Source organism: Lynx canadensis, chromosome C2 (genome assembly GCF_007474595.2).
Source record: "Lynx canadensis isolate LIC74 chromosome C2, mLynCan4.pri.v2, whole genome shotgun sequence".
Classification (NCBI taxonomy): Eukaryota; Metazoa; Chordata; class Mammalia; order Carnivora; family Felidae; genus Lynx; species Lynx canadensis.
The window spans coordinates 78,200,595-78,214,782 of NC_044311.2; the positions used below are offsets into that span (position 1 = coordinate 78,200,595).

The following is a 14,188-nucleotide window of genomic DNA, read 5'->3' on the forward strand; positions in this document are numbered from 1 at the left end:
GGCCTGAACACAAGGATTTTTAAAAGCCCCTCAGGTGATTCTAGTATGAGAACTATTACTATGGCCTTTACGGACATTCCCTGCAGAGGGAGCAGAGAGTGGGGAGCTTCTGTTTAAGGGACTAGTCTCAGGAGGGAACCTCGGCTAAGTCCCTCTGGTCCTTTCTGATGTTGGTCAGCTGCTGGTAAGAAGAGTGCATACAGCTACATTGTTTCTCTGGAGGGATGGGGGTGCGATATCAGCTTAAGGCCATTCTGAGTCCCTCCCAGGTATAGCCCACCCAACCCCTTCTCAGAGATGGGCATCCAATTGCTTGACTACTACCCTCACGACCATTCTCTTCCACATGAACCAGTTCTCTTTAGCACGCTTAGGGGGCCACTGAGAACCGTGAATGACAAGTTAGGGCGTCCCCAACTTCTTCTCAGACACACCGGTGGTAATAATAACAAGACCACGTAACATCATGCATTTAGTACCTGAATCTGTGCCAAGACTTGTCGTGGTTCCTTTCTGTGTGTTTTCTATTTAAGTATCACACGATCCAGCCAAAAGGGATGAATCCCCATTTCGTAAATGAGAAAATTAAGAATCAGAGAGGTTTTATAGCTTACCCAGCATCACACACTAAGAGTAACAGGGCAGGTTTGAACTTCAGATCTGACTCCAAAGTAACAGCTGTTTAATCCTTCCATCTTATTCAGAATTCAGTTCCTTTTATGGTATCAGGAGTTTAACGTGTTACCTCCCTTAAATAATGCAGCTGCATTCTACTGAGGACCTTGGGGACATAATCCGAACAGGGGAGCGATGGGGAGATTTCTGGCGGCGATCGGCAGGCAGAGGAAGGAAACCTGCTTTACTTCCAATCCCACCCACACACCAAGGTAAACAGTGCCTATGCACCAAAACACACTCTGCCTCCATTACTACTAGAAAAATCCAGATTTTGTGCAGATCACAAGTCCACCCACCCACCAGTGGCGTGTCTCGACTTTCTGTCCCCAGGACCCACTAATCATTTACAGCCTGTTGGCAGGTATTTTAACCAGGGGTCAAGGTGACTCTCCCCGGTTACACAACAGAAATACATAAACACTTTGTTTAATCAATTGTGTGTGCATGTGTGTGTATCTTCAGAAAGTCTGTATAAAATTCTCTGCTGGGACATACTGTAGCAAGGGATGGTTTCCACATTTTAACAAGATGAGAGCCTTCACCGCAACCCTGCTTCTCATCCCCTTCTTCACGCTGCAGAATTCCTGCGCTCTGCGTCCCACAGACTGCGATGCTACTGAGCCCTTGGCCAGGAAAGTGCTAGACCTGATCAATAAAGGACGATGGAAAGGCTACCTTTTCCAGTTGCTGCGGGTCGCTGATGCCCATTTGGACAAAGTGGTGAGGAACTGCCTGTGGTAGAGCTGAGTTGGGAGACCAGGCCCCAGGGGCAAATGTGCTGTCGGGCCCCACGCTTACTGCCTTGCACAATGAAATGGCTCTGGGTAGGGTTTCTGGTTTCGTTTCTGCTGCTCCTCTACACTGTTGGGGTTTTTTTGGGGGGAGGGGGTGCCTTCAAACTAACATTTGCTATTAATATCTCCTTAATTATGAATCAGTCTGTAGGTACTTATAAGCATGTATGCTGAGCCAACTCAAACAGTAAGTACCAGGAGAGAAGAATTAGAATAAGGTGTCGGCAGGACCCTCAAGGAAATAATCATCAGCTCACGTACACACACAGGCAAACTGCGTTAAGACGGGACACATTCTAGCAATCAAGTGGTATAGACGCAGAAGTAACCTAATGGAAGGAGAGCTTTTAAAATTGGTTGGGAGAAGGATGTAGACAGGGAATGAGGAAGGAGAGTGTCAGGGAATAATTGAATGCAGCGGGAATGGAGTGTTCTGGAAGTTTTTTGTGGGCTTTGGAGCAGTTAGCAGGTCGGAAGACTGACTGTAGGCTTATCGTGAAGCAAAGAGAGCCTACTGTTTTCACTTAATAAAAAGATTATATGCTTGGAGTGGATCTGAGGCCTTGAAAGAGATTAACGGAAGGAGGGCTCTCTCCCCACCCCACCCCACCGCCAAAAAACCTACCCTTTGGTGAAACCACTGAAATCTAGGAGGACAGACTATGGGACCCCACAGAAGCAGAGAAATTTCCACTTGTTGCTGGTATGAGAGGCACCACAGGTTGCAGAGAACAAGAGGAGTTTCAGGAATTTAGGGTCCAACCGGCAATTTAGTGACCGTGAGTCCCATTCCAGGCTCTCTGTGACACATGCAGGCACAGGACAAATTGGCACAGTGCTGCCTCTGAGTGACGGCAGGAGGGTGTGTGGGTGGGTGAGGAAGGGGGGGGCAGTGTGCCTAGGGAGATGGACACAGGAGACATGAACTAGGAAGCCATTTGTGCTCAGGAAAGAGGCAATGAGGACCAGCCCCAGGCAATGGAAATCAGAGCAGGGAGAATGAAGGAAAGACATGAGACATTTCAAAGAAAGGCCGTTGAACACCTGGCTCCTGGAAAGTAAAAGCAAAGGAAAGAAATCAAGGTCACCCTCACATTTCTAAGCCAGAGACTACGGCCATAAGTCATTAATGACGCCTCGGACAACAGGCAGGGGAAGTTGAGAGAGAGAGACAGCTTGTAGGAGAAGACAGTGCGTTTAAGCTTTGGGCAGGTTGAAATCAAGGCAAAACAATCCAAGTTCAGGAATAGAGCTGGGCAAGAGGACACAACTGCACATACAGATCGGAGGCTGTCATCACTTATAATTCTGGGCCTGCACCTTCAACACCTCCACCCAAACCCACACTGCTGCTCAGTGGTTGCTTTTTAAAGCTCGTGGGCAGAAGCAACATCATGACCAGTGAAAAAGAACATTTGGAAGTAACTCTTTGAAGCTATTTATTCAAAAGAAGTAGATCAAATGACACAAAGGTAGGACATCTGTGATGATTTGGAGAGAAGCAGGAATTCTCGTTAAGAAATAAAGAGATTGCGGGTCACCTGGGTGGCTCAGTCGGTTGAGTGTCCGACTTCAGCTCAGGTCATGATCTCGCGGTTCGTGAGTTCGAGCCCCGCGTCGGGCTCTGTGCTGACAGCTCAGAGCCTGGAACCTGCTTCGGATTCTGTGTCTCCCTCTCTCTCTGCCCCTTCCCCGCTCATGCTCTCTCTCTGTCTCTCAAAGATGAATAAATGTTAAAAAATAAAAAGAAATAAAGAGATTGCTTTTATTGAAAAAGCACTAGGCTCCCACATGCTACTCACATGTTGTTCTTCTGGTATTCCTCAGGAATCTGCAGCTGTCTATTATTTAGTCTTAGATGTGAAAGAATCAGACTGCCCAGTCCTATCCAGGAAACACTGGGATGACTGTGACCCAGCTCTTTCTAAGCGTGTATCTGAGATTGTAAGTAAACAGGGTACTTTGAACTTGTATCATTCTAAACTTCTGTCTATTCTGTTTACTCAGGGCAGCAGCATGCCTGTGCTAACAGAGCGAACAAGGAAGGGCAGATCCTGCCTCTTGACTCGTGAAGACTATGTTGACCTTGAGTAAAGTCTCTTGAGAGTCATTCCTGGGATTCCCAGTTCAGGCTGAGTCACTGGGGATTGTGGTCCCTTGGGATAACATGCCCAGCTGTGAGACCTTGGGAAAATCACCTCAAGTGTCTAGACTTTTGCCTCCTCAGCTGTAAAATAACAGGAGGGGTTTGGGGTACCTGGACTTTAAGGGTTCAGGCCCTGAGAGTCCGTGTGTCTGAGAACATACGAACCTGTGACTGTGCCCTATGAAGACTGGCCTCGTTGGCAGGAATAGCCGAGGGGATTAAGAGTAGTTGCCTTGAGGAACAGGGTCTCGTTCTCCATATTGCACGTGGGTACTCAGATGCCAGGTTCTCCGCCACAGGAAGAGAGCAAGAAGATGAATAAGCACGTATATCAAATTTCAGTTCTAGAAAATAAGACGTTTACCTACCGAGGAGTTTTAGCACTGTTTTCCCTTGAAAATGTTTGGGATATGGCCATGATCTGTTTAAACAGTTTCTCCCTGGCTCTCGTGAGGGTTTTGGATGTATATAGCACCCAGCCCACAGAAACAGACTAAGAAAATACAGGTTTTGAGAGAGGACTTGGTGAGAGAAAACCAAGGTGGATTCTCAGTGGATAGTAGGAGTATGTGACATCACTTTTTGTCCCCTCACATTCAACGCGACAAAGGCAGTGTGCGATGACATAATTCCCTCTTTCTTACAGGTGATCGGACAGTGTAAGGTAATAGCTACATATTTGAATGAATCTCAGGATCTTAGACTGAATGATTTTAACTGCACCACAAGTTCTGGTATGGTCATATGTTCAAATGCTAATTAATTCTAAATTAATATAGAATTCAATCATACTGTGGTATTCACCATATAATACTAAGATGCACATATCAGGAATGGCCCCTGCCCTCAGAAAATCAATTATTGGGGCGCCTGGGTGGCGCAGTCGGTTAAGCGTCCGACTTCAGCCAGGTCACGATCTCGCGGTCCGTGAGTTCGAGCCCCGCGTCGGGCTCTGGGCTGATGATGGCCCAGAGCCTGGAGCCTGCTTCCGATTCTGTGTCTCCCTCTCTCTTTGCCCCTCCCCCGTTCATGCTCTGTCTCTCTCTGTCCCAAAAATAAATAAACGTTGAAAAAAAAATTTAAAAAAAGAAAATCAATTATTATTTGCTCTCTGTGAAGGAAAAGCAGAGGGTTTTCTTCTGTTGTTGGTATACCTTCCTTTAAAGAAATTCAATAGATAAGATTTTCAACATGATTCAATATACAAAAATTCAACAGTCAAGCAACCCCTTTAAGAGGTCACCTTGAAGAAAGGGTGATCTGTATCTTCTCTCTCTGGGCAAAAACTATGTTAATGATGCCTCTCCCTCCTGGGCGAGACAGGAGGAGTTTAGTGAAATATGAACACTTTGTGTGTGATGGGAGAGGTGTCTGAATGGAGTCACAACAGAGACATAAGCATCAGAAGGATCTGGTTTTAAGTTCAGTCCTGCTGTTGATGGGCTGATTTGATCTTGAGCAAATTACTTTGCTTCTCCAACCCTCAATGTACCCATCTGTAAAATGGAAGCTATTGTTTTTCTTGCCAATGTGCTTATACATATGAAGTCCCAGTATTGACATTGCTATTTCCAACCCTCTGGTAATGGAAGGTTGCCATCTTCTTTCTCCAGTCTCTTCGGCACTGGCCAATACCAAAGACAGCCCTGTACTCTTTGACTTCTTTGAGGACACTCAGCCTTATAGAGACCAAGCCAACAAAGCCTTGGAGAAGTACAAAAGAGAGAATGGAGATTTTGCCTTTTTCAGAGTGGACCGAGTGGAGAGAGTTGCCAGAGCGGTGAGTGTCCCCTCACGTCAGCTAGCGTCTGAGGGCCCAGCTCCGGCCTGGCAGGCGCAGACCTAGCGGCCCTGGCCCTCTCCACTGGCCTCACGTGTCGCGCCACTTTCAAACTGAGGTCCCTGTGGCAGCCTCCGTAGGCAAGAGATACCAAAGACACTGCTTTCCTGTGTTTTTTTTTAATTTTTGGGGTTGTGGGGAGTATGAATAGCTACTGAATGGAATGGAAGGAATATAGCACAATTAGTAAAGGGAATGTCTTGGATCTGTATGCATTGGGAAGAGTTTCTAAGGGGAAAAGCAAGTTAGAGACAACACTTAGACTCTGAGCCCATTTATGTTAGATATATGGGTACATGTGTGACATATTTAGGAAAAGGCTACGAGAAACCCCTCAAGTAGGTGGTAGTGGTACCTTTGGGAAGAAGAGATCGGGTACAGGAAAGGTGATTTTTCACTATGCTTGATTATGTCTATATTATTTGTCCTTTTCAATGAAACAGTATTTTTTGAGAGAGAGAGAGAGACTGAGAGAAAGAGAGAGAGAGAGAGAGAAAGCAAACCCATGCTTGCTCACACTTTAGCAGGGAAGGGGCGGAGGGAGAGGGGGAGAGAGAATCTTAAGCAGGCTCCACACCCAGCTTGGAGCTCAATCTCATGAGATCATGACCTGAGCCTGAAATCAAGAGTTGGACACCCAACCAACTGAGCCACTCAGGTGCCCCTTTAAAAATATATTTTATTGAGGCGCCTGGGTGGCTCAGTCGGTTAAGCGTCTGACTTCGGCTCAGGTCATGATCTCACAGTTCGTGAGTTCGAGCCCCGCGTCAGGCTCTGTGCTGACAGCTCGGAGCCTGGAGCCTGCTTCACATTCTGTGTCTCCCTCTCTCTCTGCCCCTTCCCTGCTCATGCTGTGTCTCTCTCTGTCTCAAAAATAAATAAACATTAAAAAAAATTTTTTTAAATAAAAATATATTTTATTTGTGATACATTTTTTTTAAAGGCAGTGGCCATAAGAAAAATAGCACATGTTGGTGATTTTGAACCCCCACAGTGCTTTATAGCATATTGTATAGCAGGTATCTACTGCTTTTTTTTTTCTTTTTTAATTTTTATGTTCCTGAAACTGCTTTGATCCAATTTGTTCTAGAGAGGAGGGGAAAGAACCAATTACTACGTGGATTTCTCTGTGAGGAACTGCTCCAGTAGCCGCCATTTTCCCAGGCACTATAATGTGAGTATAATAAATGTCTGTGAAATACTAGGTAACATTTAGAGACCACCTACTATATGCCAGGAACCTGTCCAAGTGCTTTACACATATGTTATTAACCCCCCAACCACTCAATAAGGTAGGTCTTATTTTTATCTCTGACTTAGAGATGGAGAAACTGAGGCACAGACGAGTGACTCATGAGACTGTGATTTTACAATATACACCACACTTAAACTTAACACTGAGGTTTTTTCTAACCCGTTAGGATTAAAGACTTAGCTAAAACTAATAACAGGCTTATATTAAGAGCCTACACATCAGTGGGTGCCTGTGTTCTCTTCATCTCATTTATTCCTCACAGTGGCCCCATGTGACAAATGTGGAGCTGAGGATCAGCAAAGTAAGTGTCTTGCCCAGTGTTCATAACCAAGCTGAGATTGGAATCCAGTTCTCCTAAGGCTCCATGCAGTGGGCTTTTTTCTCCTAATCACTTATAAATGGATACTCCTGTATCTGCTGAAATATCTTATTAATAATACTCAGCATTTGTGTGTAGTTTACATGCATACTATTGCTTCATTGGATCCCTGTAACAACCCTGCTGAAGAGAAGCAAACGCCTGCCTCCATTTCCCTAGGACAGAACAGCCTAGAAGTTTAACCACTTTTTTTTAAATTTTTTTTTTAAAGTTTTTATTTATTTTTGACAGAGAGAGAGAGACAGAGCATGAGTGGGGGAGGGGCAGAGAGAGAGGGAGACACAGAATCGGAAGCAGGCTCCAGGCTCCGAGCTGTCAGCACAGAGCCTGATGCGGGGCTCAAACTCACGAACCGTGAGATCATGACTTGAGCCGAAGTCGGACGCTCAATGGACTGAGCCACCCAGGCACCCCTAGAAGGTTAACCACTTAACCTCAGGGCACTTAGCTAGAAAATGTTAGGACATAGGATTTTAACAATGGCCTTCTGATTTCAAGGCCAGGATAATCCTGAGGTTTAACAACAGGCTCTCTAGGGTCAAAAGCAAGGAAGCATTCATTCATTAGTTCCTTTTCTGGCTGTTCAACATTCCTGCCTGAAGCAGTTCTAGAATCTTGCTTAGTGGCCACCAGAAAAGACACCTCCCTCTCCCACTCCCTTCTTCAACAAATCCTTAATAATCTTGGTGTGGGTGATGCCATGCAGAAACATGGCAGCTGGAAAAGAGGGGTCTCAATGTTAAGTGTTTTGCAGCATAATCTCATTTAATTAAGCCCTCCCACATCCCAAAGATAGTTAGTATTGTGCCCATTTTACAAAGACTGGATTTTAGAAATTTTAAGTAATTTGCCTGAACTCACACAACTAATAAATGGTGAAGCCAGAATTAACATAGGTCTGTCTGACTGCAAAACTATTCTCAGACCTCAGTGATTATCTGTCTCTTCTAGAAAAGCATTTCTTCTTGTCCTAGTCTACCTTTGACAGCTGGGTTTAGGAGACTCTGGGGCATAGGGGTGCAAGCCAGCGGTAGCCTCTGTACTCCCAGTAAGGCCCGCGGATGGTTACTTTGACAGGGTCCCGCAAGCCATTTTCATACTGGTTCCTTCCTTTCCAATACTTTCCTTCAAGGGACTGGATAAAGTTGTATACAAATCCCTCTTCTACACCACTCTTAATTCTCTCTAGGCACAGGCAATTTGGGTCTTCGGTGCAGAAGGGTTGGCCTAAGGCAGGGCATCAATGATGTGGTTTCCTCACTGACCCCCGTGGGAAAGCTCAGCACTGGTCACCACTCAGGGAAGAAAACCACAGCAACTTGAAGTGAGACACTTTGGAACCTGCACTTTCTTCTAGGAAAGATTATTAAATAATTAGTGGAGAAATTTGATAATAGTACCCTGATTGTTCTAAAGCTCTTTTTCTTTCCCAAATGTCTGAAAGTTTACAACTATAGCTGGGAACCTTCATACCAGCTGCACAGAAATAGACGCTCACACGAATACACACATGCACACCCTAACAGGCTTATCTCTTCTTTATAGGCCTTTGGATTCTGCAGAGCAGATTTGTCCTATGATGTAGGAGTCTCAGACTTGGAAACCCCAAATGACATTGCCATAAACTGTGAAGTCTTCAACTTGGAGGTGGGTTGCCTAAGGAGTCCTTATCAGAAGCAGGCCAGACTAAGAAATATTTTCAGACACAGAGTGTATTTTGTTGTTATAGCTCTGGGGGTGGAGGGGAGAAAGAGAAAGAGAGAGGCAGAGAGGTAAGAGGTGGCTGAAAAGAAATACAGGGAGAATAGTCCCTGGGGAAGGGGTACTATTGCTGGTATGACTCAAAAAGCATAAAAAAATTCCAAGAACTGGGGAGAGGTAAGATTCGTAAAGTAAAAATCATAACCAATTCAGTCACCCTCTAATGAATATGAAAATGGCCCTTATAGTTAAGGCACCAGTGCTGAGACAATAATTTCTTGGGGCGCCTGGGTGGCTCAGTCGGTTAAGCGGCTGACTTCGGCTCAGGTCATGATCTCGCGGTCCGTGAGTTCAAGCCCCGCATCGGGCTCTGTGCTGACAGCTCAGAGCCTGGACCCTGTTTCAGATTCTGTGTCTCCTTCTCTCTGACCCTCCCCCATTCATGCTCTGTCTCTCTCTGTCTCAAAAATAAATAAACGTAAAAAAAAAAACCTTAAAAAAATAAATAAATAAAAATAATTTCTAACTTTTATTATTAAGCATAGAGCCTAAGGGGAATGAATTAGCCTCAAACATATTATATAAAGATACATAAACTGAGGCACAAAGCAATATTTCACATCTGTGCCAGAAAGCTTTGTTCTATACCAAGGCATTCATTACAGTGCTTTTCACGTCAGCAAAAAACCTGAAAATAATCCAAATGTCCATATGCCAGACCAAAAAACAAAATGGGGGAGGGGCGTGACAGGTTTGTCACCGTGAACATGGCTCCACAGCTTTAAAAACAATTTTTTTTAATGTTTATTCTTTGAGAGAAAGATCACGAGCAGGGGAGGGGAAGAGAGAGGGAGACGCAGAATCTGAAGCAGGCTCCAGGCTCCGAGCTGTCAGCACAGAGCCTGACGTGGGGCTCGACCTCATGAACTGTGAGATCATGACCTGAGCTAAAGTCAGATGCTTAACTGACTGAGCCATCCAGGCATCGCATCCACAGATTTTTTTTAAATTAAAATCTGAAGAAGGAGGAGAGGGAAGAGGTGAAGTACTCATCCTTTAAGACTAAGAGATGCTTGTACCATAAAGCCTCAGAACTCTGTTGAGGTTATTAAGTATAAGGCACTAGTTTTCCAAATGTTGATCTACAGATGAATACCATCTAGAATATAATTTCACCATTTTATGCTGAAATGAGAAAAATGGGGATAATAAATACTGTTTCCTAATACAACATTTATTCCATCTGAAGAACCACTCTTTACTCTGAGATTATCTTTCTGACTCTTGTGTTATCAAAATATTACTATTGTGAAATAATGATGACGGTAGATGATAGTCTTTGTATTTCAAGTGTCAACTTGGGGGGATAAAAGCTTGAGAATACTGTTTTGCTATCCTATTTTTAAAAGTGGAATTGTGGAATACAAAAGTCTGCAGGCCCTAGGTCTAAATCAAGTTGTGCATCTAACTTCTTTTGTGTTCCGTAATAATATTCACTTTTCTGTATCCTTTAATAGAATGGTAGAAACATCAGTGGCATACAACAGCATTTCGGCCATCCCCTCCACCCTGGGGGGCATGAGCATTCTCTTGCTGGCAAGCCTCCATTTAAGCCTGATGAATTTAGAGATCACCACCATCCCCACAAGCCACATGAACTTGGATGTCTTCCTCCTCTAGAAGACAAAAGTCAAACAGACAGACCACCATTTCAGGCAGAAGCCCCCCAAGTTTCGCCTGTTCCAGAGTTAAAATGTCATCATCCCCATTTTGGCACCAATAGGACCCATGGACACCCTCATAATCATAGTTCCAGTAAGCACCATCCCCATGGACCCCCTCCTCATGGGCATCACCCCCATGGACACCATCCCCATGGACCCCCACCTCATGGGCATCACCCCCATGGACACCATCCGCATGGACCCCCTCCTCATGGACATCACCCCCATAGACATCACCCCCATGGACACCATCCCCACGGACACCCTCCTCATGGGCATCACCCCCATAGACATCACCCCCATGGACACCATCCCCATGGACACCATCCCCATGGCCATGATTTCCTTGACCATGGACCTTGTGACCCACCACCGCATAGTGAGGATCCCCAAGATCACCATCAGCACCGTCATGGCCCACCAATTAGGCACTCAGAACAAAGAAGTCCAGGTAAGAGACACTTTCACTTCCACTGGAGACAAATTGGATATATTTACCGACTCTCTCCACTAAAGAAAGGTGAAGTTCTTCCTCTTCCGGAAGCCAATTTTCCTAGCTTCTCATTGCCAGACCACAGCAATGCTCTAAACCCAAAGATTCAGCCCTTCCCTCAGTCAGCCTCTGAATCATGCCCAGGGGTATTCGAGAGTGAGTTTTCACAAGTCTTGAATTTTTTTGCATATACGCTTCCAAAATCTGATTTCCTCGACGGGGAAAAATTAATGTTCTGAATTAGAACCATAAATAAAAAAAATATGACCAACAATGAATGTGAAATTCAAGTTATTTTAATCTCACTTTCATACTCAGGGTGGGGCAAAATGTGGGTAGGGGAGGAGATAGCATGAGAAGAGAGAGACAAATGGAGAGGAAAGATCTCAGTGCTACAAGTCACTGGCCCCCAAATCCTTGTAGCAAATCTCCGATCCTCTTTCTTCCCTGGACTTAATTCTTTTAATTCTAGAGTCTTTCCTCTATGAGTACTTATGCTATAGCTGGCGTTACCATAAATTCAGGTGCACAAGAAACATCACTTTATTTTCAGAACAAAGTAATTTCCATTTCATGCCACCATCCTAGTAGGCTAATTAGGAAATTTTTAAAAATGTTTATTTACTTTTGAGAGGGGTGGGGGAGGGAGGGAGAGAGAGAGAGAGAGAGAGAGAGAGAGAACACAGAGGGGAGAGAGAGGGAGATACAGAATTTGAAACAGGCTCCAGGCTCTGAGCTGTCAGTGGAGAGCCTGACACGGGGCTTGAACTCACAAACCATGAGATCATGACCTGAGCCGAAGTCAGATACTTAACCAACAAAGCCACCCAGGCGCCCCAAAATATCACCTTATTTTCAGAAAAAATTAATTTCCGTTTCAGTCTGCCATCCTAGTAGGCTAATAGGAAACTTAACCTCAGTCCTTCTTGGACTCCCCTGACCCCACTACTCTCCACACAAAGTCGTGCCACAGTTCTCGAATTTCATGTAGTGCCCAGGTGTTTGGGTGGTGGGCACAAGAAGGAGGTCTGATTCTTCATCATTGGTTCACCAGTTCTCTCCTGCTGAGGAATTCCTCCTAGCCTGTTCCCATCCCTCTCTGGGTCTAGTTTATCTCATACTGCTGTATCAAACTGAGGATATAAGGGTCTCTGCAAGACTGCTAATGAACATGACTGCCAAGAGATACTGTATGGCTGTTCTCTCCCTGGAATCTTGCTGTCTTCCAGGTTGCATGCTCAGAAAGCAGGACAGAGGTGTTCTCTGCTTCAGGAATTCCAGGGCCCTCTGTTTTTCTCCTATCTTCTCCCTGGGCTAGGGAGGCTCTAGTTTCGGGTAACTTCTCTTTATTCATTTTGGTGCCGGAGGACTCTTGTTTTCCGCACTCAAGTCCTCTTTCTTTTCCTTTCTTCCCAACTCAGGGCTCAAGCATTTAGACACAGGCTAGTAAGACTTCAGGCTTGGGGCGCCTGGGTGGCTCAGTTGGTTAAGCGTCCAACGCTTGATTTCAGCTCAGGTCATGATCTCATGGTTTGTGAGATCCAGCCAGCATCTGGCTCTATGCTGACAGCATGGAGCCTGCTTGGGATTCTCTTTCTCCCTCTCTCTTTGCCCCTCTCCCCCTTAAAATAAATAAATAAACATTTAAAAAATAAATAAACATATATTTTTTTAAAGGGCTCTCTTCCTGACTTACTGAAGCAGTTTCAGCTGTGTAGTAATGGCAGAAGGTAGATTGGTGTGTGTGTGTTGGGGCAGGTCGTGTATAGTAAAAAAACAAAAAACTAAGGCTGAAAGAAACATGGGTAAGTTCTTAGGTTGAGAAGAAGGAGGGGCCCACAAAGATGCTGAGGCTGGGAAAGTGAGGACATTTCTAATGGTGCACAATCCAGGAGTAGTTGGAATCGGAATTTGGAGTTGATCGGAAAGTTTCCTTAGGCTTGATGAGTAGACACCCATATCCACCACATCAGAAACAAGAAGCAAGGTGGCCACCCAGGTGCCTCAGTCAGTTGAGTGACCAACTCTTGATATTGGCTCAGGTCATGATTTCACAGTTTGTGGGATCGAGCCCCGTGTTGTCCCCTTATCCAGCTGTGTGTTGGGCTATGCTCTGCCAGTGTGGAGCCTGCTTGGGATTCTCTCCCTCCCTCTCTCTGCCCCTTTTCTGCCCACGCACTCGCTCTCTCTCAAAATAAATAAACTTTAAAAAAAGAAATAGCGGGGCGTCTGGGTGGCACGGTCCGTTGTGTGTCCTACTTTGGCTCGGGTCATGCTCTTGCAGTTCATGAGTTCGAGCCCCACGTTGGGCTCCGCACTCACAGCTCAGAGCCTGGAGCCTGCTTCAGATCCTGTGTCTCCCTCTCTCTCTGCCCCTCCCCTGCTTACACTCTGTCTCCCTCTCTCTCTCAAAAATAAACATTAAAAATGTTTTAAAAAACAAGCCAGGGGGCGCCTGGGTGGCGCAGTCGGTTAAGCGTCCGACTTCAGCCAGGTCACGATCTCACGGTCCGGGAGTTCGAGCCCCGCGTCAGGCTCTGGGCTGATGGCTCAGAGCCTGGAGCCTGTTTCCGATTCTGTGTCTCCCTCTCTCTCTGCCCCTCCCCCGTTCATGCTCTGTCTCTCTCTGTCCCAAAAATAAATAAACGTTGAAAAAAAAAATTAAAAAACAAGCCAGGATAGGGGACACAGGGCTTCACTCAATTCATCTCTTCTTGTGCTTCTCTCCTGTCTCCTCCACCCTTGGGAGCATTCTTCTTTCTGAAACCAATGCAACTGAGTGGAGACCTGACCAGAAACCAGATAGGATGCACATATTTTATTTTTAAGTTTTGCCAGTGTGCTGGTATGAGACTTATCTCCATGTGCATGGGCTCCTCAGACATGCCATGTGATTGGTAGCAACATGCTTTTTGGCAGCTAGAAATCTTGCAAAGAAACTATTGAAAGGTATCTGTGCATTGTACTCACTGTTGCATTGTTGTTCCATGTAGTGACCTTCAGAAACAGCTTTGGGAAAGTCATTTGGGGCAGGGAATAACAGATGTGGTTGGTGTTTTCTCCTCCTCCTTCATTGCTTTCTGTTCTGCTTTGTAATACAACATTGTGCAATCACCTGGAAATGTGTTCTGTGCTCCCACGTGCTTCCTGAATGCAAACAAGCGGGCCAATAACCTCA

General features: G+C 45.3%; 1 protein-coding gene across 1 annotated transcript; it reads left to right on the top strand.

Annotated features, from left to right (window-relative positions):
* The first annotated feature begins 1,058 nt into the window (after positions 1 to 1,058).
* HRG (histidine rich glycoprotein) lies at positions 1,059 to 11,295 on the top strand. Its single transcript, XM_030329978.1, has 7 exons — positions 1,059 to 1,398; positions 3,300 to 3,416; positions 4,265 to 4,352; positions 5,232 to 5,398; positions 6,549 to 6,632; positions 8,638 to 8,739; positions 10,311 to 11,295. The coding sequence occupies exons 1-7, from the start codon at positions 1,123 to 1,125 to the stop codon at positions 11,247 to 11,249; spliced, it is 1,773 nt and encodes a 590-aa protein (XP_030185838.1). The 5' UTR covers positions 1,059 to 1,122; the 3' UTR covers positions 11,250 to 11,295.
* Positions 11,296 to 14,188: the final 2,893 nt, after the last annotated feature.

Coding starts and splice junctions, on each gene's coding strand:
- HRG (XM_030329978.1), top strand. CDS start 1,123: ATGTGTGTGTATCTTCAGAAAGTCTGTATAAAATTCTCTGCTGGGACA. Junction 5,399..6,548: donor TGGAGAGAGTTGCCAGAGCG/GTGAGTGTCCCC, acceptor AATTTGTTCTAG/AGAGGAGGGGAAAGAACCAA. Junction 8,740..10,310: donor GTGAAGTCTTCAACTTGGAG/GTGGGTTGCCTA, acceptor ATCCTTTAATAG/AATGGTAGAAACATCAGTGG.